We start from the raw sequence: 25,095 nt of genomic DNA on the forward strand, positions 1-25,095 counted from the left end.
TCTCCTAACTGAACAAAAATCGCATTTCCCCTCTTCTTCGAAGCACATATATAATTAAATCCGATAAGCATACTCCTAAATCATTCTCCTAGTTACGATAAATTAATAATTAAAATGGAATATAACATCAAAAATAGTGAAAGATACTGTATCTCCACAATACGATCGTAATTCATACCATCCCAATCATTTAAAGGCCCCTTCCTCCAAAACATGAAGAAAAATACTTCATTGACTTAGAAGTCATGAACAAAGACTTTAGTGCCACTAGCTTATTGACAACTGATAGTCGAAGTTTGTTTCTTTTTCTGTTTAAAGGTTGCTGAATAGATATTCATTGTCTAAAATAAAGTACTACCTCCAGTCCTTAATATAAAATCCTGTTTGACTTTTATTTTGATCCTAAATATAAGATTCCAATCTGTTTTGTCTCTCATATTTATACTTTTTTTTTCCAAAGTAACCCTTCTAACAATAATAGTTCTAGTCAATACACTTAATTAGCAAGGATATTTTAGGAAAGACAATATTTATTTAGGACAAATAACTAACTCAACTTACTTTCTTAATCTCTTCAAATTAGTCAACTGGCTCTTATAATTAGAACCGGAGGTAGTATAATTTATCTCTATTGTTGATGACTAACTCTTCAAGGTAGTCAACTGGCTCTTATAAACTTCTCTTTAGAATTAACTGGGTGTAAAATAGATGGCTCGTGCGGAAGGCGGTGGAGAATCCGACGAGGGCGACAAAGCGAAGCGCTTGAAGAAAAAATACCGACAAACCAGCCACACAGGTGATGACGATCTAAACAGAGATGATGACCAGGTTGAGAAGACGAAATCCTTCAAAGACTCCCTTCTAGGAGGCCAAACTGAACAGGTGACGAAAGATGAGAAAGGACGTGGAGTGTTTGAGGATGCATGGGCGGAATACATCAAGGGGCTCCAAAACTTTTTTACTGCAGAGAATGATGGCTCACTCCCGAATGGGTCAACAGATGGGACAGAGGACGAGGATGAAGAGTGCCCTACTCTCAGGATTTCGAGGGAGGAGTATGAACAGTGGTGCGCACCTTGGAGGAACTCCCTCATAGTGAAGCTCCTCGGTAAGACAGTTCCACTCTGGGTAATGAGAGACAGTCTCCACAAGATATGGAAGACAGACAAGCCGTATTCTACGAGGGACATCGACAATGGTTACTTCGTGATCTCTTTTGAAAATGAAGACGATATGAACCGCATCTATAGTGAGGGACCTTGGATGGTTTCGGACAGGTATCTAGTGGTTCAGAGGTGGCGACCAAACTTCGACCCGTGGTGTGCAGAAATCCAAAAAAAGATCGCAGTGTGGGTTCGTATACCTCTTCTACCTCTTGAATTTTTCAATGCAGTAAGTCTAAAGAGAATCGGAGGCTTATTAGGACAGACCTTAAAAATTGATCGTATGACATATGCTAGCGAGCGGGGGAGATTTGCCCGAATCTGTATCGAAATAGATCTGAATAAACGCCTGAAAGCAGCTATCAGAATCTTTGGGAAGAGAAGGTGTGTCGAATACGAAGGCTTGCACCTAATATGCTTTAGTTGCGGCAAGTACGGTCACCACAGGGATATGTGCCTAGAGAGAGAGGTTCCTCATGCTCAAGGCCCAGACAGCCAAAGAAACCGGAAAGCCAACCCAGCAGAAGGAACGACGGAGGAAATTGACCCCAAAATCAGGAATGATGAAAACGGAGCCGAAAATGTGCAAAGTACCAAAGCCGCTGAAGCTTCAGGGGTAAAGCGCCACAGAGGGACCAGGAATACCACGGTGGCAGACGACGGCGCTCAGGCGTTGCAGGAAGGACTAGGGGTCTGGAACCTCGTCCAACGGCCTAGGAGGCGAAGATCGGGAAATACCGGGAAATCAGGCGGTGACTTTCAAAGCTCAGAGAGATTGGCGCGATATGCAACTGAGGAGCGTGGTCTTCGGGAGCATAGTGCCCGAGGTCAACACATTAATATAAATGAGGCCTTATCTCAGGAGACATATCAGGCAAGAAATGAGCAATACAAATATGAGAAACCCAGATCTTTTGGCAAGGAAATAACGAACCAAAAAAGGTGGGTCCCTGTGACCCAGAGAAACACACCGAAGGCAGGGAAAAATCTCAACGGTAAAGAGAATCTGTCAAGAAAGGAAAACACAGGAGGCGGGCCGACTCTGCCTCAGGCCCAAAACGCAAGAGATCATTTCCTCAAAGCACCCAACCCCTTTCAAGCTCTCTGGACTGACCCAAATGAAGAAGCCATGGATGAAGAACGTGGGCCAATCACAGAAATTGAACCAGAAACTCAACAAAACATAGGAGTGGCCTCATCCAGGGGTAAAACGCAAAGCGAACGCAACCTTCAAAGCTTGACATGTGTTGCGGAATCCTCAATAGTGGCGACCGGAACTGAGACTGACTCGCACAATATGAACTCTAGGGGGCCTATAAGCATCGATCCCCCCAGCAACGGTTTCCCATGATTTGCCTCTTTTGGAATTGTAGAGGAACCGGCTCCAAAATATTACCGGGGCTAATAAAAGAAATCAAAAAAAAATATTGTGTTGACTTCATTGCACTCTTTGAAACTAAATGCGGAGGTTCGCAAGCTCGCATGAGATGCCAAAAACTTGGTTTTGACAAGTACGAAATTGTTGACGCAAATGGTCTCCAGGGAGGTATTTGGATAGCTTGGAACGAGGTGGATCTCTCCGTCTCAGTTGTTCAAAGCTCAGATCAATTTATTCATGTTCTGGTACAGAAGAGCCAAGATAAGATGCTTATCACCTCCATCTATGCAAGTACTAATGTCAACAAACGACGGCAACTGTGGTATAATCTAGCCAACTTACGTCCTGAAGACAACTGTCCTTGGATTCTTGGAGGCGACTTTAATGCCACCCTATTCCACCATGAACGCTACTCAACCGCTACCCACCCCACCTCAGTTGACAGAGACTTCATCTCATGGTTTGAGGAACTGGAACTCAATGATCTCGGGTGTCATGGCCCGCTTTTCACCTGGAAAAGGGAGGGTTGTGAGAGCAGATTAGACCGAGTTGTGGCAAACAATAAGTTCAACGAAGTCTTTGGGGATGCATCAGTGAGAAACCTGCCGTGGTTCAAATCTGATCATAGGCCGATACTCCTATCAACAACTCGACATCAACCAAGAACCAAACAAGAACGGCCTTTCCGAGTGGTAGCTTCGTGGTGCCTGCATGAGGATTTCACCAGGATGGTCAAAGCTGCATGGGAAACCGAGGCGCACTGGACGGAGAATGTCAAAAACTTTACTAATGAAGTTGGGTCGTGGAGCTATAATGTCTTTGGCCACCTCGGTAAACAAAAGAGCCGAATTATGGGGCGTCTGGACGGCATCTCTAAGGCCTATGGCTATCAAAATTACACCTCCTCTGTGGATCAACTCCAGAAAAAACTGTGGCTGGAACTGGAGGAAATCCTTATTCAAGAAGAGCTCTTGTGGGCCCAGAAGGCGAAATGCGACTGGTATACAATGGGGGATAAAAACTCCAAGTACTTCCATGCTAGAGCTAACGGCAGGAAAAAAGGAACAGAATTGAAGCACTCAAGAATGAGAGAGGGGATTGGATAGATGACGTTCAGGAGATAAAAGGATGGCTACCAGCTTCTTCATCAATTTATTCAGAAATGACGACCACATCGTCCACCCCACGCTCTCGTGCTCCTCTTTTCCGACTATAGAGGAATCCATTCTAACAGATATCTCGAAGGCGGTCACAAATGAGGAAATCAAGGCGGCAGTTTTCAGCATGGGGGCACTCAAATCCCCAGGCCCTGATGGACTGAATGCCTTATTTTTCCAAAGCCAATGGGAGACAATTGGTCCTTCTGTTATCAAGACGGTTAGGACAGCCTTTGAAAAGCCGGAGACCATTCGAAGCCTCAATAACACATTCATAGTGCTGATTCCTAAGAGGGAGTATCCTGAGTCTATTAGTGATTTTCGCCCTATAAGCCTTTGTAACGTGGTTTATAAGACTATTACAAAAGTTATAGCTAACCGAATAAAATGCTTTCTACCGCAGGTAGTCTCCCCCAACCAATGCAGCTTTGTTCCCGGCCGTACGAGTGCTGATAATATCATTGTCGCTCAAGAAGTCATACACTCTATGAAAAACATGAAACGGAAGAAAGGCTTCATGGTGATCAAAGTTGACTTAGAAAAAGCTTATGACCGTGTCCGTTGGGATTTCGTCATGGAATGCCTCACTGAACTAAACATACCTCACAAGCTACAAGAAGTCATTAGAGCCTGTATTTCAACCTCCTCCATGCAGATACTTTGGGAAGGGAGCAAGGCAGATGAGTTTACCCCCTCTAGAGGCCTACGACAAGGGGATCCGATTTCCCCATACCTTTTCGTGTTATGCATGGAAAAGCTAGCACATCTGATCCAAGAAGAGGTTGATGCTAAAAGATGGAGACCAATACGACTAGGTAAGGATGGCCCCCCTATTTCTCACTTATTTTTTGCTGACGATCTGCTATTGTTCACAGAAGCTAATATGGAGCAAGTCGGAGTCATTAAGCAAGTTCTCAAAATTTTTGCGAAGCCTCAGGACAACGCGTCAGCATGAGCAAAACTAGAGTTTTCTTCTCTAGTAACATCAACCACACTCGGTGTTCGCAGATGAGCGGAGAGCTGGGCTTTTCTAGATCGACCAATCTTGGGAGATATCTAGGGGCTCCTCTGCACCACGAGAGAGTTACTTCGGAGACCTACCAGTTCATACTCGATAAAGTCCGTAGCAGACTAAGCACATGGAGTGCGTCTCGGATATCTTTTGCAGGCCGCGATACCTTGGTCAAGGCTGTTATTGCTGCCATGCCGACTTATTCCATGCAGACGGCTAACATCCCTACTCACACCTGTGACAATGTAGAAAAGAGAGCCCGAAACTTCCTGTGGGGCGCTACCGACGAAACAAGGAAGATCCACCTCATCTCTTGGGACAAAGTGTGCAGTGAAAAAAGGTTCGGCGGTTTGGGTATGAAACACCTGAAGCAGCAGAATCGCGCTTTTATGATGAAGCTGGGCTGGGGACTTGTCAAGGACCATCAGTCTTTGTGGGCTCGAGTCATCAGAGGGAAGTATGGGTGCGGTGATGACCTTCTGCCACATATAAACCCCCGAAAACCAGGCTCGAATGCTTGGAATGGCATCAAGAGAAACTGGAAGGAGGTTGCAGATGGCATCCAACAGATTCGGGAAGGCAATGGCGACGTGCGTGTCAGATGGAAATGGGAAAAAAGCGGCGAGTTCACTGTTCGCTCGGCCTATCGGTCACTGGACCAACAGCGTGACGGCTCTTCGGTTAGATGGACGGAGATGTGGAAGCTCAAAATTCCTCAACGATGTAAAACCTTTGCATGGATTCTGATGCATGACCGACTCATCACAAATCAGTTGAAGAAGCGCATTAACCTTCATCCTACGGGTTTATGTGATCGATGCAAACACCTCCCCGAAGACACTCTTCACGCAATGAGAGACTGTGCCGAGATCAAGAGAATGTGGGAGGCGCTCATCTCACCTTCGCACCATAACAGGTTCTTCTCTTGCGGACTACATGAGTGGGTTCACCTGAATATGGCGAGAAAGGTGAGTGACAAGTCTAGTTACTGGAAGGGATTGTTTATCATTATATGCTGGCTCCTATGGAGGGATAGGAATGAATATATACGCATGAACGCTGAGACTAACATCCATGGCATCCATGGCCGAGCTACTGCCATCTTGGGGAGCATGGTGAATGCGCAGAAGAAGCTATCCAGTGTGAACCTTCATGGTGTCAGGATGGATGATAATGCTGACAACCTAAATTTAAAGGATTTTGAGGCGTCGGTTGAGGTTGATGGGGCTTTCTCGCACTACAGCCAAAACGCTGCATGTGGTGGCGTTTTGAGAGAAAAGGAGGGTAGAGTGGTTGAAGGCTTTCAGTTTAAGCTCGTTGCAGGAGATGAACTCACGGCTGAGTTATGGGGCTGCTTAATGGGACTCAAAAGAGCTTGGGATAATGGGCTCAGGAATATTCTCCTCCGATGCGACTCACAAAGGGCGTTGTCCCTTATACATAACGAACCGTCAGACCTTCATGATGACTTTCGCTTGATTACAGAAATCAAAGAAATGCTGAGACGCGATTGGCGAGTAACGTGTAGGTATATCCCTCGTGACGATAATCGGGTAGCAGACTCTTTGGCAAGAAAGGCACTGGAGCTTGGTATTGGGCTACGAATCCTAACCCCTGAGGCCACTAGGAACTTCTATCAGGAAGACACAGGGGACTGAGGGCCCTTGTATTTGCTTTTCTCTAGTGTTTTGTTCTCTTAGTTCCAGTATATCAAAAAAAAAAAAAACTCTTCATCTCTCAAGCTAGGATCCAGACTGGAAGTTATAATGAGAAGGTTTTGGAGTGGTTTTCGAGTATTTATTATCATATTCTACAAAGAAAACATAGCAAGTGAATATTGTTGACAGTTCCAGCATCATATGATTGAGTTTGTTCAAAACTTATTTATATATATTCTTTGATATGCCAATATATGATATAGAAAGCCTATTACAGGCGGCTTTTGGAGTTACCTCTTTGGAATGAGGGAACGGGTAGCCCAGCTATCTTCAAACAAAACTGATTTCAAGGACCCAGCAATAGGATGGATACTTGGATTTCTCTTTATTGTTGGCTTTCTTGGCCTCTTCTCGGTTGTGCCTCTAAGGAAGGTGTGATGCAAAATTGCTCTTTCTTTTTTTATCAACTCATCAATAATTATACTTTAATTAAAATAAGAAACCTGCATATTCTCTATCTCTTTATAGTTACTTCAGCAGCATAATGCTTCATGTCTTTACCGCTTTAGTTTTTTTTTTTAATTCATATTTTGTTGTATCTTGCAGATTATGATCACTGACTTTAAATTGACATATCCAAGTGGGACTGCAACTGCACATCTAATCAACGGCTTCCATACTGCTCAAGAAGCCACACTAGCAAAGTAAGGCACTGCCAAAAAAAAAAAATTACAAAATCAAATATTGGGCAGAAGTTACTAATCCTAACTAATTGAATTGTTCTTCCAGGAAGCAAGTGAAAATGTCGGGAAAATTCTTCACTTTCAATTTCATATGGGGTTTCTTTCAGTGGTCCTACACTGCTTCTGATGATTGTGGATTTCAAGCCTTCCCTTCAATGGGGCAGAAAGCATACAAGTACGCCATCACATCTCCTTCCTTTCTAATGACACACTTATTTAATTGGGGAAAAGTAAATTTTAGAGCAGCATCATCTTCAACTATTAGGTGAGTTCATTTCAGCCTTTAGTTATTTGCAGGTTCTGCTTTGATTTTTCTACAATCTACACTGGAGTGGGAATGATTTGTCCACGTATCATCAATATATCACTCCTGCTTCGAGGAATTCTTTCTTGGGCGATTGGTACCCTCCAGGTCTTGACGAAAACAACATGCCAGATCTTGAAGGTTACAAGGTAAGTCTCTTGGTTTAAAGCATCTTATTGGTCTATATTACTCTTGATAAGCATCTTAATTTTGGCTCATTATTAGATCCTAGAAGATGACAGAAGCCTATGGATAAAGTCTGGGCTTCACCTAGCCAACAGTATCTGAAATTGGATCTTCTAAATTAAGAGATCGTCTGAAGTATTCAATTTAGTGATTTGAGTTACCTAAGTTTTATATGGATGGTCTACGTTGTTAATGTTTTGTTATTTATGTTGATATGTATATATAAGGGAAACAAAAATAAATCTGATAAAAACACTTCTCATTGTAAACTTAAAAAGAACTGTAAATTGTCTAAATTAAATCCAGGTAGCTCAAATTGCTCAATTGAACAAATTACAAAATCCCTCATCTAAGAGGTTCCAAGTGCAAATCTATAACTGAGCAGCCTAAGCCGTGAACAGCTCTTGCCGCTATGTTTACTAACTATCTATTGATCTTGAATTCAGATATTCATAGCCATAGCCATGATCCTGGGAGATGGTTTGTATAACTTCTTCAAGACGCTAGGCCATACCATCACTGGATTGTATCAACAAATCAGGGACAAATGACGGGAAAATGTTCTTCCTGTTGTAGATCAGAACTCTCCTTCACGTCCTCAGCAATCCTTCGATTTCCTCCCATCTCTTTCTCAAAGATCAGACCCCCACATGGTTTACAGTTGCAGGCTATGTTCCAATTCCCATTGTCTCAGTGATTACTCTTCCACACATCTTTCACCAGCTAAAAGAGTACTACATGTTGGTTATCGACATTCTAGCTCCACCCTTAGCATTCAGCAATGCTAATGGTTGTGGCTGACAGATTGGTCACTTGCATCCACTTATGGAAAGCTTGCCATATTCACAAATGGAGCATGGGCTGGAGCATCACATGGTGGGATTCTTGCTGGCCCGGTAGCCTGCAGAGTGATGATGAATATCGTCTCCATGGCCTCTGACCTCACACAAGATTTCAAGACAGGCTACCTTACCCTAGCTTCACCGCGCTCCATGTTTGTGAGCCAAATAATTGGCACTGCAATGGGACGTGTGATTTCTCCCTGTGTCTTTTGGGTTTTCTACAGAGCACTTGATGACCTTGGGACTCCTAAAAGTGAATACCCTGCTCCATATGCTATTTTGTACAAGAACATGGCCATCCTTGGGCTGGAGGGCTTCTCATCTCTACCAGAGAACTACCTCCTGCTGTGTTATGTCTTCCTTCGCTCTGCCATTTTGATAAATTTGATTAAAGATCTGATGGGTCAGAGAGGGTGGTTCATACCATTTCCAATGGCAATGGCCATACCTTTCTATTTAGGGCCATATTTTGCCATTGACATGTGTGTAGGAAGTCTGATATTGTTCGTTTGGCAGAAGGTAAACAAGGCAAAAGCAGATGCTTTTGGGCCAGCAGTTGCTTCTGGTTTGATATGTGGGGATGGAATATGGACTCTACCTGCTTCAATACTTGCTCTTGCTGGGATTAAGCCAACAATTTGCATGACGTTCTTTTCCAGAGCTACAAATAAAAGGGTCGGTGAGTTTTTAGGTTCTTGAGGCAAAGTTTGGCTTGGTATCAATATCTTATGCCTTACTGTCTGTCATTCTGTTGGACAACACCTTTTTTAGTTATGAACTTTGAAGTTAAAGATGTGCCAGGCACCAATATAGGTGAAGCAACTAAAATATGAAGAATGAAAAAAAAAAAAAAAAAGTGGTATGTTATAAAGCAGATATATCATAGGGGGGGAAAAAAGTATATGTGCACAAGTTTAGATTGCATTATGTGATTTGAGGTTTCTAGAAGACCTCCATTTCAAATATGCTTTCTCCAAACTCCGTATAAATTTCACTGCATATGATATTATTGCTGCTTATCAGCGTTTACTTATCTTCTTCCACCAAGACAAAACTGACAATCACCAACTTCAGTAATTTCCTAGTCACCATGTTTTCGGACAGACGTTTAAATGTAAGAGAAGAAGAACAATAACTAGAGTGGGGTAGGCACGTGATCTCAAGCATTGTCAACAAAAATTAATTGTCCCAAAAAATCGAGATGAAATACCCATTAAATATATGTCCTCTATTCTTAAAAAAAGGTAATTTTAGGGAAAGCATTAAATCCTCCATAATTCTTCTTCTAATATCTATGGAAGGCCTCAACCAATATGTAGTGGCTCTCTCACTTTTTAATAGATTGCCCACGTAACACTCAAGGAAGATAAGCTTGTTCATTGAATCCCAGTATGAAAAAGAAGAAAACGTTAAAAGAATTTCATTCTATCTTCTAGTCACGATGGGGTTTGTGCGTGCGTGCTTGTGTGTGTGTGTTTCTCGTTTATAAGCCAGAGTGAGGCGTGTTCAGCAAAGCCGTTACTGTTCAACCATTTTAACGAGGGAAATGACAGCACGCTCTCAATGAGTCCAATCTTCTTCGCTTCCGTCAGTTTCCTAGATAAAACAAATATAAATGCAATCAGGAAACTATCAGGTTAGGAGTGCCTATTACTGCTGTAAACTATCAACTGTGAAAAAAAGGGTTTAGTGGCCGCTAGGGTGAATGCCTATGAAAGCCAGCATGCGAAATCTCATCAATAACTACCTTTGAAGTACTCGAAAATTCTTCAATGTCATCATCATTTTCGGCCTACATTGTAATGTACGACGTTAGATTCCCGACTCCAATAACCATCGCTAATAAGTTGGCTTTTACCATTGGCAAAAACGAAGTCAGCTATTTCCTTGGCATTTTACACAACGTTATTTTGTACTTAAAGATTCGCTTAATATTGACATTAAAATAGTTGAAATTCATAAAATATGCAAGAGGTGTGAACCATCCTCACATTTCTCCTCACAGATACGTTGCATTTGATATCCATGTTAGTATTCTTAAAGTTTACCTCTTGCTCCACTTTCCTGAACAACGTGGATATGGTAGCCTGAACAAGTGAAGCGCGATTACCAAACGAGACTTCTTTAGATGGAGCCATCAAAGAACATTCAAACAGTTTCTTGGACTTAGATCCCGAAGCATACTTTCTATTCTTCTGAAGGACTCGAGTTCCTCTTAAAGCATTATCATGACGAAGATCAACTGCAAGAGCATATGGATTTCCTTTCCGTGTCTATGAATTAAGGTTAATATTAATAACGTAGAGTTGCACCAAATTAATCAAATTATATTATTTAAAATACTAGTTAAGATTAGCTGAAGACAATAAATATGTAATAAAAAATGTAACTTTTTCTCTAAAAATACCCTCATTTATAAGAAAGAAAATGTGTGGTGACAAGAGAAGGCGTGAAAATTAACTACAATAATATAAATAGTATCAACAATCAAATAGAAGTAAAATGGGAAATTAACAAACCGAATTTGAGATGACTTGTAAATATCTCTTACCAAAAACAATGTTATACTCCATAATTATCTCTTATGAAAAAAAATGGAAAGGTAGTAAATTGTTACTCTTTTCATTTACTAAAAAAAAATATGAAAAACCATATTAAAAAGTTTTTTTTTAAAAAAATGCACACTAAAGCGTCTTGACAATTTCAAGCTGTAAGGTTTTCCCAAAAAAATTCTTTTTCCATAATTTAAAAAAAATTGCAAACCTCCATACATTGGCAAGGTTTTTATATATGGAACTTTCATAAATAAAAATAGGAAAAATCACATAAAAGGAACCTAAAAATGACTAAATTTCAAATCAGGAATCCTTAATCTGTAAGTGAAATACAGTCAAAACTTTTAAAATGTGCAAAACAACTCTGATTTGAGATTTTATATTTTTCTATTTTTTTATGGGATTTTTTTCATAAAAATATTCCGTCATTTTTTTGTGAAGTTTTTATTTGAACTTTGTTATATTACAAAAGACTTTTAAATATAAAATATATAATAAATTTTGTTTAAAAAAATAAACATACAAGAGCTTTATGATTCACAAATATAAAATATATAATATTTAAAGTTTTTATGTACATTTATTGATAAGATTTAGATCTAAATATTCAAAAAAAAATACTAAGCACAATACTTTTTTTTTTTAAAATTCTAATTGTTTTCTCCCCATACATCGTATATTTTGCACCAAAAGAAAAGAAACTTGGTTTCGTAATATAAATATTTATTTCATGCTCACGAAAGATGGGGTTCCTAATCACCCCTCAAGAAGTTCCTTAGTCAAATCTACTGTTGAAATCTTGTGTTTCAACCCAGCAATTCTCTCAGAACTCAAAAGGCATCGTAACTACGTTGATGCGAGATAATGCAATCAACCATCCTTTTCGCGCTGAGGTGGAGGAAACTAGGGAAGTGCTTTATAATTTACCGTCAGTCATGCTGTTGCATGCGAAACGAGAGGCAATGGCATGTGCTGATATTCTAGCAAGGGAAGCTCAGAGAATGGGAGACGACTTGGAAGTATTATCTCAGGTGCCAATATCATGCAGAGCGCAAGTCGCGAGAGACCAAGAATTGGTAGATGTCAGTTTTAGAAATGCTGACTAACCTCATCTTTTTGTAACCCAAGCTTATGCTTGCCTTTCCACTCGAAAAAAAAAAAGGCATCGTAACGTTTTTATTTGATGTATGCAAAAAATAATATTTGCAAAACTTAAATAAAAGTATAAATAAATTTAACATTTATTTTTTTTTTTAAACTTATACCATTTATGCGTGAATTATTTTATAATTTATTCCTATGTATCATTAACCATGTGTAAAATAAATATAATTATTTGAAAAATATATTAAAATATACGTATGATAAGTATTATGATTTATGAAGAATTAATGATTTTCAAATTTAATTATGAGACAAATTTTAAACCTGGTTATTTGATCAACAAAGAATTATATTATTAAACAATTTTAAACCAAATTGTTGTAATTTTTTGTATTGAAATCCATTTAATTATATGACAACCTTGCTCGTATCTTCATTAAAGAATAATAAAAGTAAGCACTATCAAATATTTATTTAATAATCAACTAATAACGTCACAAAAATATCACACATTGTGTCCAACTCCAGGAAAAAAAAACTTTTAAGTTTTCTTTTTCTCTTTATGAATCAAACCATTCATTTTTTTTAAAAAAATTACAACTCAAACTTTTCACAATTATCACCTTCGTTTTTGAAGTTTGAATTTTTAATATCATTTATTCGTATGGTTCTTATTTACATTTACAATAAGAAGGAAAAGGAAATACCTGTTTATAATTACGATGTTCATTTTATCTTCTGCTTTTTAAAAAAAAATTTGCAAACAGTATTTGTTTATTTGACTACTCAAGAATAAGCTCTACGCTACTCTACAGAGTAGAAACTACAAAACTCACAAATCAAGTAACTGGATGTAATCGCGTGTAATCGTGCCCATACAGCTTCAACTCTATATTTATATCGATCTCCGCCTCGATGATCTCGTTCTTCTCATCCACAGTAATCCCATTCAATTCTGAGCCTATTAGGCTCAGCATTTCAAGGCCATAATTTATTTTTTTAAATTTAAATATGTCCTTATAATAAATGATTAAAAAAATAAAAAATATGATATTAACATGAGCTTATAAATAATTTAAAATTATTATATTATGTAAATTGATAATTTTTTCATTATTTAAAAAATCATACTCATTTTGGTAATTTTAGAAACTAAAATTACTTATTCAATTATAATTCAAACAACTTACTTTCACAAACTAACTTATTTATAAAAATTAATCTAAACATAAGTCACATTACCCAAAGTAACTTTTACTCAATCTCACTTTTCTAAAAATCAAATTACAAATAATTTACTTTTTTACACTGCTAATCCAAATATAACCTCTATAAATTAAAGTAATGAAGTGAGGATTGAGGAAAGACGCAAAGGGTAGTGGTAACAAAGCTGTTGAACTTGAAAGAAAGAAGCGAGGGGCTGAAAGTGGAAGCAACAATGGTTTGTCTTCTCAAAATGTGAAGTCTCACATCGGCTGGAGAGAAGAGATGTTACATTTGGTATCAGAGCCAGGATCGAATCGGTGTGCTAGCAAGGACGCTGGGTCCACATCAGCTGGAGAGGGAGATGTTTCATTTTGGTATCAGAGCCTGTAGTCTTGCAACTCTATGATTTGTTTGTTGCATTGTATATAGATGATGGTGACATTATACAGTTTTCAACATATCCTTCCCTGCTAACATCTTAGTTTTATGTGTTATATTATTTTTTTCTTCTTTTGTTTTGTTTGTGTTAAGGTGGGTTGCATCCTTAAGAGAGGAGAAATGGTATAAAACTAAGAAGTTCAAAACATTATTATTATTTTTTATTTATAAGTAAAAGCAATGCAATTTTGAGCTGGCTAAAAGAGATAATATTGCATTTGTATAAATAGATTTGAAAGTTAGACATGAAATTAATAGAATGAGATGTCAAATAAACAATAAATAAAAAGAATCATGTGCATTAAGCTTGATAACTAAGCTTTGCATCGCATTTAACAACAAAATTGTATGAGAAATATATCTTTTAACATAAGTATGAAACTATTGATTTGAGTATGAATAATATTAATAATAGTGCAAACAAATGTTTCTAGAAATTTGTTATTTAGTTAGACTCTTCATAGGAGAAGCAATAAATACATTTCTCATGATAGCTTGCCCTTATTATTTTTTTTATGCAACTAATTCATCAGGAGAATTCATAAAATTTATTATCAAATATTTTCTTACTATTTAGAGGAAAATGTAAGACCTTTTTGATGACAAAATAAGTGTAAATATGAAAAATAAAGGAAAAACAAATTCTGTGGACTTTTAAGATAGTGACAATTAAAACTTGATGATATTAGGTCAGAGAGAGAGAGAGAATTGTTGTAAGTGCATGTTAAAATCTTGGGTGATTATATTATCATATGCTAAGTCTTGATTGTAGGAATTTGTGGTAAGAGGGTCAATAATAATAATATGTAATTGAGATAATCTAATAATTTTTAAATGCATAAAAGATAGTGTCTGACATTAATACCTTGAACCACAAAACTATAAAGAATACTGGCCATTTAATAACAAGTAAATGAAAACCAAATATTTGAAAAAAGAGTGGAATTAAAATGAATGCTCTTTATTAAGAGATATTAAGTAGATTGACTTAATTTGACGATATTTAAGCTCATCTCATGAGGATACATAGCTTGTGATTTGACCTAAATGTCTTGTATACTTAAGAATGCATTTTTGAAAGTATAAGGAATTTAAATACGATATGAGTTGTCACAGGTCATAATGAAAAAGCAATGTTGAAAATATACGAGTTATATGAAACTCAAGGCAATAAGAAACTATTGTACGATTAAAACAACAACTCTGATACAAAATTAGTGATGTACAATGTTTTTGATAATATATATGTTGGTGTTTGATGTTGGATATCGTAGATTGTGCATTAAATATAAATACTTCTATATGCGTTTATTTTTTTATTAATATAATTGATCGATAAAAAGAAGAAAAAAAAGAAGAACAAGAAGGAGAAATAGAGATTAACTGTTAGGAATATTAATAAACAAGAGAAAGATTTAGTAACTGAAACTTAAGGTATATGTCACCAAAATATGTTGTTGATAGATACTTTGAATTAAGTATAAGACCATGGGTAATAGTAAAGACACTATGAAAATTATGAATAAATATATAGTATAATAGAGTGGCTAGGGTTAAATGAATAAAAGCTTGTTTTTGATATATATATATATATATATATATATATTTAAGTGTGGATTTGTTTGTATTGATGTATTTTTTTTGACTTAGAGTTCACATAAAGTGATGTTGGCAAGATAAAGTGTTTAGTGAATTGCTATTTCTCTTTTTGAATTTCCAAAATTTTACATTAAAAACACTTTTGAATATTTTACTTGAAAGTCTAGGAATCAAAGAATTTTTCCTATTAAATTCATTCTCAAATTTTTTTTGAAGGTTGGTAATTATACATAAATTAAATAATGTTATTTCTTATTTTTCATGCTAAGAAGATTTATCTACCTATAAAGAGAGTAATAGTCAAACTTTATTAAAAAAAAAAAGAAAAAGAAGGAGAAATTACTTTTGAATGGGTAAAAAAAAAATTAACATATTTTTACATGTTAACGAACCTAATAACAATATGATCCTTGGATTACAAATTCTTATAAATTCTATACTCACATAAGAAATGTTATAAAAGAGTGAGCAAAATATATACTACCTCCGGTCCTTAATATAAGACCCTGTTTGACTTTTATTTTGGTCCTAAATATAAGACCCCAATCCACTTTGTCTCTTATATTTATACATTTCTTTCCAAAATAATCCTTCTAATAATAAGAGTTATAGTCAATACACTTGATTAGCAAGGATATTTTATGAAAGACAACACCTATTTAGGACAAATAACTAACTCAACTTACTTCCTTAATCTTCTCAAATTAGTCAACTGGCTCTTATAATTAGGACCAGAGGTAGTATATAATAAAATGAATGAGTACTTTAGATAATTAATAATAGAAAAACAAGTATTCTTGTACTTCAAGTATTATTTAAAGTGAAATGTTGGATTAGGAAGTATGACTAATTTCATAGAAGTTCATTGATATCCTCTTTTTCTAAAGCAAATCGACTTCGATTCTTGAATAATCGACATCACTTCTGCTTCTATTGTAACAAAAGATTTCCTTTTTATGTGGAAAAGGCCTGTATCAATAATTATGATTTTACGTATGGACAATTCCTCAATAATTGTGAGTATTATTCATATGAAAGTGTTACTATCGGTAGCTTAGGATTATCTACCTAGGGAGTCTATCGCCTCTAGGATTTTAGAAAAATGAGAACTCCTTTTTCTCTGGTTCCTTAAACTCTGAAGAATTCGGCGGAGCTGCCTGTTTCGAGAAGAAGCGAGCTGTTCTGAATGCTCGATTAGTTCCACTAGGTAAAGCTCCACTCCTTCTCGGATGTTCGATCGCCAGCTAGGTCAGATTGGAACAATAATTTGTTAGAACATATTATCTTTTTATAAGCTTAAAAATTTTTATTTACACATATATATAAGATTTTTGAAATTTTATAATAAATTATTTTATTTTTAATTTGAAAGATGCCTTTAGAATCAGAAGGAATTAGAAAACCCTCGTAAATGGTGTTTTGACAAATAATATATGCTCTGAGTATATGTGTGTGTATATATTTTCCCTCTATATGTGTATGTTTAGTATGTTGCTCATGATATATTAGTTTGGCATTGTGCTGGTGACTAGTTTGAATGTATTATTCCTACTATATTTAAAATAAAAAATCTAAGGCATACTATTATGTAAATTCATGCTCTCATATCATATTTGCTTATTTTGAAACAATCTCAAGGTTGAATGATGAATAAAATACATATGTACAGGAAAGAGTTGATTCGCTTAATGATAAGCATTATATTAGTGAGTATGAATCTATTTCAACTTGTTTACAGCCCATAAGATGATACTCCTCCGGTCCTTAATATAAGACCAATTTAACTAATTTGATTAGATTAAGGAAGTTAGGTAAATTAGTTAATTATAAGAAAAGTGACACATTTTTCCTAAAACACCATAATCATCTTTCTTAATATTCCCTCTCCCTCTTTTACTTGATTATGGTTGAGGGAGTATTTATAGGGGTAATTTAGAGAAAATTGATAAATATGAGAAAGGGGTCTTATATTTAGGACCAAAACTAACTCAAAAATTGGGTCCTATATTAAGGACCGGAGGAGTACTAAACAATATTCAATAAACGTACACATGTATGTGTATTTTAGATACAGTAGTAAACTTCATCCATATCTTATATGACTGCTTTACCACTAAAACATTACTGAATGTTTGAATAAATAAAAATTTATCCTTAAAGATGAGTTAAGAAAAATGCTGTGAACTAGAAAATTTTTTGTGCAAATTAAAAGAAAAGGAACATTCTTTGAATTATAATTGGCTCAGTATTTTTAATCAATATTCATTCTTCATTTATGAATATTTTATTCAGAAAGTTATAGAAAATTATTTGAAAATATTCCAAAACATTAGGGAATAATGATAAATAATAGTTACAGGTGTGGGTTTGTTCTTAACATACATCCATTTAGATGAAGAAGATGGAGTTGTATTAAAAATGGCATGCATAGTCTTCTAATTATATTTTGAAATAGTCATATAAATTACTACAGTTAAACATTTTGATTAAATCCTAAGATTAGTTTCGTGAGAAAATTAGAGGATAAGGGTTACTTACACCTAAGGTTTATGGCAATCGTCTCTGTATGTGGATGTGACATTATTTATTTGTATGAAATTAACATAAATAAATGAAAAAAAAAAAAGATAGAGTAAATTGGTTGAGATTTTTGATAAAATAGTAGAGTTAGTAATATAAAATGCATGGCTCTTAAGAATTTTTTTTAAAAAAAACAAAGATAAAAAGACAATAGTTAGACTAGATAGTTATGAATAGATGAGAATAAAAGTTTTTAGATGCACTCCATTTGATAAACTTGAACAAATCAGGGATATATATATATATATGTATGTATATATGGAAGCACCGGCGCAAACTGCTTTGAACCAACCACGTTGTAGGGCAAGAATAAAAGAACCGTGGACTCCAAGTGATTTACGTACCAATCGTGATAGACAAAGAACATTGTTGCGGAAAGTGGAAATATGTACGAAGATTCTCGGCAACTCTCTATTCTATCACGATTTTCGACACCTCCTGCTAACTTAATCGATTTCTAAACATCTACGTAGGGTTTTGGGTGCAGAGTCAAAGATGCGGATGGTAATATATGGTTTGGTAGCTTTGAATCGTCTCAGGATTCTATGTGGCAGCTTTGTCTTGCAATATTGATGCAAGAAGATTTCAAATGGATTGGAAACATAGAGATATTTGATCCTATTCTTTCTGTAACGGAATGCCAAGTTTTAGACGCTCTTCGTTGTTCCGTGCCACGTTTCGATGAAGATGGAAAGAAGAGAGTGCTAAAACCGACTATATTCTTCATGCTACATTGTCCAGTACACTTGTACAATAACGTATTGGAAGCAAATTGGAATTGTGATCTATTGTCATATTTGGTGACAGCTGTAATTCCTATAAGATGACGGGGAGGCCAGATCATTTAAGACCTATTTGGACTGCTCACAGATTTACAGATGAACTCATAATGAGGCATTATTGTTATGTGTCAGAAAAAATAACGAGACATTATTGTTTACCTGTTGAAACTTTGAGTTGGATGTTTGTCAGCCCTACTGCCGAGACGGATCTACGATTTATGGATAATATTCCTCGCAAAGTAGAAAAGAAAATAGAGTTACAGATTGATCCTTGTAGAGTGAAAAACATTGACAAAAACAATAGAAAGTGGCATTGACAAGTTTTGAGAGTTATGAATTCTATCGTTAGGAATGAACTGAGACAAAGGGGATGCTCTGTATGGTCATATTAGTATGAATATTTGTTGTAAATCAATTTTTAACCATTTAACTAGCTGAAAAAGTATCACCTTCCAATATATATGACTTGAATTGAATGAGCATCTATACATATTGAATTTCTCTATTTTTTCTTTTTACTTTTAAAATACTACCTCCTGTTTTTCATGTAAGATCTTGTTTGATTTTTATTTTGGTCCTAAATATAAGATTCCAATACATTTTGTCTATCATATTTATCTATTTTTTTAAAGATTGTTCTTCTAATAATGGTAGTTCTAGTAAACAAAATTGATTAGCAAGGATATTTTGAGAAAAATAACACTTATTTATTACAAATAGCAAATTTAATTTATTGTCTTAATCTACTCACTTTAAAGATTCCGAATAATCATCACTCTTGACTAAATAATTTGGGACAAATTTGCACTTTAACCCAGAAAAAAAAATGACGTGGATGACTCATGGATTAGCCAACTCAGCACATTTGGTCAACTAGCAGTCAAACTTAATTTAGATAAAAGCAAGGGCGACATTGCTACAATTTGAAAATTTTCAGGGTGACATTAAACCAAAAAAAATTACGGATATCCAGTGCTCTTAAGTAAAAACTTTCAGGACAAATTTGTATCATAATCCTATAATAATAATCCATGTATTTTGTGAATACATAAGAGAACTTGTACATGCCATATATTTTCAAAGTCTTTTAAGGACTCTTTCTTTTGCCAACAATCTTTTTAAAGAACTAGTATTTATATGTTGCAGTGGAGTAATCAATAATAAACACATAGAAAACTAATAAACGTATGGACATCAAACTAAAAAAGTTGTTGGCAAAAAAACTTTGTTCATTGGGTTGTTTTGGATATATTGTTAATCAAAATATCTTCTTAGATAGCTTTCTTAACTGTTCTTTTTAATTTTCCTCCATTTCTCTTTAGAGGACTCTAATAATTAATTGTCTAATTTATCACTTTTGCTGGCTCCTCCAATGGCTTTTTTTGAATATGCCTAAGCCACATTAAATAATTTTCTATTATTTTCTCTTTAATAGATGCCACGCCAACTTTTCTTTATGTAAATTTATTATGAATCTAATTTTTTTATATGATCACATATCCATCTTAATATCCTGATATTTATTATTTCAGTTTTATGCTCATCTCTTTAAAGCTCAGCATTTATTACTGTATAATATTAGTGGTCTTATATGATGAAACTTTCCTTTAAGTTTACATGGTGCTTTGGGTTAGTATACATCTCATTTTGAATCATACAAAAGCTATTTTAATTTAAGATTGTGAGATTTATGTCATTAACTACAAAAATTATATATAAAAAAAGAATGAGAATCATGAACCTTCACACACTTGATTAGATGGGAAAAAAATTATGGGAGGAAACAAAATAAGGAGGAAAAATGAAGGAGGAACCAACTTTTCCTCTACTTGAATGGGGAGGAAAATTTAAAAGAGACAAAAATAAGAAAGAAAATGAATGAGGGGACACACCACACTTTCCTTCCAAGAGATTTTGGAAGAAAGCTTCAACCTCTTTCCCGCGTTCCCCACCCTTCTTGCTCTACTCTGAAACTCTTCATATTCTCAGTACCTCCAGATCCCACCTTCCAACTTTGGTTATGCAAATATGGGATTTTTTTTTTTTTTTTTTTTGCTTTTAGGTCGAATAACCAGATAGATTAGAAATATTGACAATGTTTTACTCTGAGCATGTTGCTCCATCCCAAGGAACGCTCGCTTTCAGCACTTCTGCGTTTTGATTTTGTGTCAAGACTTTGTTTGCCGTATTTCACACACACACACACGTGTGTGTGTGTGTGTGTGTGTGTAAGACTGTGTGTGTATTTGAAGCTCACGTGATAACCCGCGAATTAATGGAAATTATTTGCTTTCAGAAGTTAATCACTTTGACGACAATAAAGCTAACCGAACAAAAATCGCATTTCCCCTCTTCTTCGAAGCACATATATAATTAAATCCGATAAGCATACTCCTAAATCATTCTCCTAGTTACGATAAATTAATAATTAAAATGGAATATACTATCAAAAATAGTGAAATATACTGTATCTCCACAATACGATCATACTTCATACCATCCCAATCATTTAAAGGCCCCTTCCTCCAAAAAATGAAGAAAAACACTTCATTGACTTAGAAGTCATGAACAAAGACTTCAGTTTTTCTCACTCCGAACAAAAACTACGTTCACTTCGTGGGCTAGAAAATGCTTAGTTTTTCTGCAAGGGACAAAAATCTCCGAAATAAAGTCATTCTGTGTTTGGATTCAATCACATTACGACACAAAAATCTTCATGTCCTATTAGATGAGCTGTGTGGAGCATCCATTTCTTATTCAAGTCAGACACACTATTCCAAATTTCTGATGTTGATATTCTTCAATAAATACTCAATGAACCTTGTGCGGTATCTTTCAACTTTAGCCAAACTTCTCAGCAAGACTCATACCCTCAAGAGATTCCAAATCCTTTTACAAAATCCCAAGATTCTAACACATTCTATGCTCCCTATAGAGAGAAGAGAGAAATAGCTCAAACAGAAGAGCAGAATCACAACATGAAGGACATGGAGTTAGAAAAAGAAGACCTTTCTGTGGAGAAGGTGTTCTTTGTGGTGAGCTTTGTGCTAAGTGTACTGTTCTGTTCATAGTGATGAAACTGAACCTCACCACTGGGATTATACCTTCACCTAACGTTTCTGCCGGGCTATTGGGTTTCTTTTTTGTGAACACTTGGACTAAGTTCTTGAGTAAGTCAGGCATGTTAAGGCAGCCATTTACAAGGCAGGAGAATACTGTTTTCGAGACCTGTATTGTTGCCTCCTCTGGCATAGCCTTCAGTAGTAATATCTCCTTTCACAACATATCCTAGTCCCTAATATAATTTATCTCTATTGTTGATGACTAACTCTTCATCTCTCAAGCTAGGATCCAGACTGGAAGTTATAATGAGAAGGTTTTGGAGTATTTATTATCATATTCTACAAAGAAAACATAGCAAGTGAATATTGTTGACAGTTCCAGCATCATATGATTGAGTTTGTTCAAAACTTATTTTATATATTCTTTGATATGCCAATATATGATATAGAAAGCCTATTACAGGCGGCTTTTGGAGTTACCTCTTTGGAATGAGGGAACGGGTAGCCCAGCTATCTTCAAACAAAACTGATTTCAAGGACCCAGCAATAGGATGGATACTTGGATTTCTCTTTATTGTTGGCTTTCTTGGCCTCTTCTCGGTTGTGCCTCTAAGGAAGGTGTGATGCAAAATTGCTCTTTCTTTTTTTATCAACTCATCAATAATTATACTTTAATTAAAATAAGAACCTGCATATTCTCTATCTCTTTATAGTTACTTCAGCAGCATAATGCTTCATGTCTTTACCACTTTAGTTTTTTTTTTTTTTTAATTCATATTTTGTTGTATGTTGCAGATTATGATCACTGACTTTAAATTGACATATCCAAGTGGGACTGCAACTGCACATCTAATCAACGGCTTCCATACTGCTCAAGAAGCCACACTAGCAAAGTAAGGCACTGCCAAAAAAAAAATTACAAAATCAAATGTTGGGCAGAAGTTACTGATCCTAACTAATTGAATTGTTCTTCCAGGAAGCAAGTGAAAGTGTCGGGAAAATTCATCACTTTCAATTCATATGGGGTTTCTTTCAGTAGTCCTACACTGCTTCTGATGATTATGGATTCCGAGCCTTCCCTTCAATGGGGCTGAAAGCATACAAGTACGCCATCACATCTCCTTCCTTTCTAATGACACACTTATTTAATTGGGGAAAAGTAAATTTTAGAGCAGCATCATCTTCAACTATTAGGTGAGTTCATTTCAGCCTTTAGTTATTTGCAGGTTCTGCTTTGATTTTTCTACAATCTACATTGGAGTGGGAATGATTTGTCCACGTATCATCAATATATCACTCCTGCTTCGAGGAATTCTTTCTTGGGCGATTGGTCCCCTCCAGGCCTTGACGAAAACAACATGCAAGATCTTGAAGGTTACAAGGTAAGTCTCTTGGTTTAAAGCATCTTATTGGTCTGTATTCCTCTTGATAAGCATCTTAATTTTGGCTCATTATTAGATCCTAGAAGATGACAGAAACCTATGGATAAAGTCTGGGCTTCACCTAGCCAACAGTATCTGAAATTGTATCTTCTAAACTAAGAGATCGTCTGAAGTTTCAATTTAGTGATTTGAGTTACCCAAGTTTTATATGGATGGTCTACGTTGTTAATGCTTTGTTATTTATGTTGATATGTATATATAAGGGAAGCAAAAATAAATCTGATAAAAACACTTCTCATTGTAAACTTAAAAAGAACTGTAAATTGTCTAAATTAAATCTAGGTAGCTCAAATTGCTCAATTGAACAAATTACAAAATCCCTCATCTAAGAGGCTCCAAGTGCAAATCTATAACTGAGCAGCCTAAGCCCTGAACAGCTCTTGCCGCTATGTTTACTAACTATCTATTGATCTTGAATTCAGATATTCATAGCCATAGCCATGATCCTGGGAGATGGTTTGTATAACTTCTTCAAGACGCTAGGCCATACCATCACTGGATTGTATCAACAAATCAGGGACAAATGACGGGAAAATGTTCTTCCTGTTGTAGATCAGAACTCTCCTTCAGGTCCTCGGCAATCCTTCGATTTCCGGCACCACACCCAACTCTTTCTCAAAGATCAGATCCCCACATCGTTTACAGTTGCAGGCTATGTTCCAATTCCCATTGTCTCAGTGATTACTCTTCCACACATCTTTCTCCAGCTAAAAGGGTACTACATGTTGGTTATCTACATTCTAGCTCCACCCTTAGCATTCTGTAATGCTAATGGTTGTGGCTGACAGATTGGTCACTTGCATCCACTTATGGAAAGCTTGCCATATTCACAAATGGAGCATGGGCTGGAGCATCACATGGTGGGATTCTTGCTGGCCCGGTAGCCTGCAGAGTGATGATGAATATCGTCTCCACAGCCTCTGACCTCACACAAGATTTCAAGATAGGCTACCTTACCCTAGCTTCACTACGCTCCATGTTTGTGAGCCAAATAATTGGCACTGCAATGGGATGTGTGATTTCTCCTTGTGTCTTTTGGGTTTTCTACAGAGCTCTTGATGACCTTGGGACTCCTAAAAGTGGATACCCTGCTCCATATGCTATTTTGTACAAGAACATGGCCATCCTTGGGCTGGAGGGCTTTCATCTCTACCAAAGAACTACCTCCTGCTGTGTTATGTCTTCCTTGGCTCTGCCATTTTGATAAATTTTATTAAAGACCTGATGGGTGCGAGAGGGAGGTTCATACCATTTCTGATGGAAATAGCTATACCTTTCTATTTAGGGCCATATTTTGCCATTGACGTGTGTAGGAAGTCTGATATTGTTCATTTGGCAGAAGGTAAACAAGGCCAAAGTAGATACTTTTGCGCCAGCAGTTGCTTCTGGTTTGATATGTGGGGATGGAATATGGACTCTACCTGCTTCAATACTTGCTCTTCTGGGATTAAGCGAACAATTTGCATGAAGTTCTTGTCCAGAGCTACAAATAAAAGGGGCGGTGGGTTTTTAGGTTCTTGAGGCAAAGTTTGGCTTGGTATCAATATCTTATGCCTTACTGTCTGTCATTCTGTTGGACAGCACCTTTTTTAGTTATGAACTTTAAAGTTAAAGATGTGCCAGGCACCAATATAGGTGAAGCAACTAAAATATGAAGAATGAAAAAAAAGTGGTATGTTATAAAGCAGATATATCATGGAAAAAAAAAAAAAAAGTATATGTACACAAGTTTAGATTGCACTATGTAATTTGAGGTTTCTAGAAGATCTCGATTTCAAATATGCTTTCTCTAAACTCCGTATAAATTTCACTGTATATGATATTATTGCTGCTTATTAGCATTTACTTATCTTCTTCCACAAAGACAAAACTGACAATCACCAA

At 36.1% G+C, this 25,095-nt stretch overlaps 1 protein-coding gene, 1 long non-coding RNA gene and 1 pseudogene across 2 annotated transcripts; 2 read left to right on the top strand and 1 right to left on the bottom strand.

The window, feature by feature from the left end:
• Window positions 1-4,168: 4,168 nt before the first annotated feature.
• LOC114742144 (uncharacterized) lies at window positions 4,169-8,182 on the bottom strand. Its single transcript, XR_003739838.1, has 3 exons — window positions 8,116-8,182; window positions 5,892-5,894; window positions 4,169-4,181 (listed from the first exon to the last, which is right to left on the bottom strand). It is a non-coding gene; the product is annotated as an uncharacterized LOC114742144 (long non-coding RNA).
• A 213-nt stretch (window positions 8,183-8,395) lies between these two features.
• Window positions 8,396-9,157, top strand: LOC114742143 (probable metal-nicotianamine transporter YSL8). Its single transcript, XM_028930403.1, has one exon. The coding sequence runs from the start codon at window positions 8,513-8,515 to the stop codon at window positions 9,140-9,142; it is 630 nt and encodes a 209-aa protein (XP_028786236.1). The 5' UTR covers window positions 8,396-8,512; the 3' UTR covers window positions 9,143-9,157.
• Window positions 9,158-22,064: 12,907 nt separating this feature from the next.
• On the top strand, window positions 22,065-25,044 carry LOC114742141 (probable metal-nicotianamine transporter YSL7; annotated as a pseudogene).
• The last annotated feature ends 51 nt before the right edge of the window (window positions 25,045-25,095 follow it).

Source organism: Neltuma alba, unplaced genomic scaffold, assembly GCF_004799145.2.
Source record: "Neltuma alba isolate B1F8T4 unplaced genomic scaffold, ASM479914v2 tig00003662_pilon, whole genome shotgun sequence".
NCBI classification, from domain to species: domain Eukaryota; kingdom Viridiplantae; phylum Streptophyta; class Magnoliopsida; order Fabales; family Fabaceae; genus Neltuma; species Neltuma alba.

What these genes read in the sequence shown, in the direction of transcription:
- LOC114742143 (XM_028930403.1), top strand. Translation starts at nt 8,513, where the DNA reads ATGATGAATATCGTCTCCATGGCCTCTGACCTCACACAAGATTTCAAG.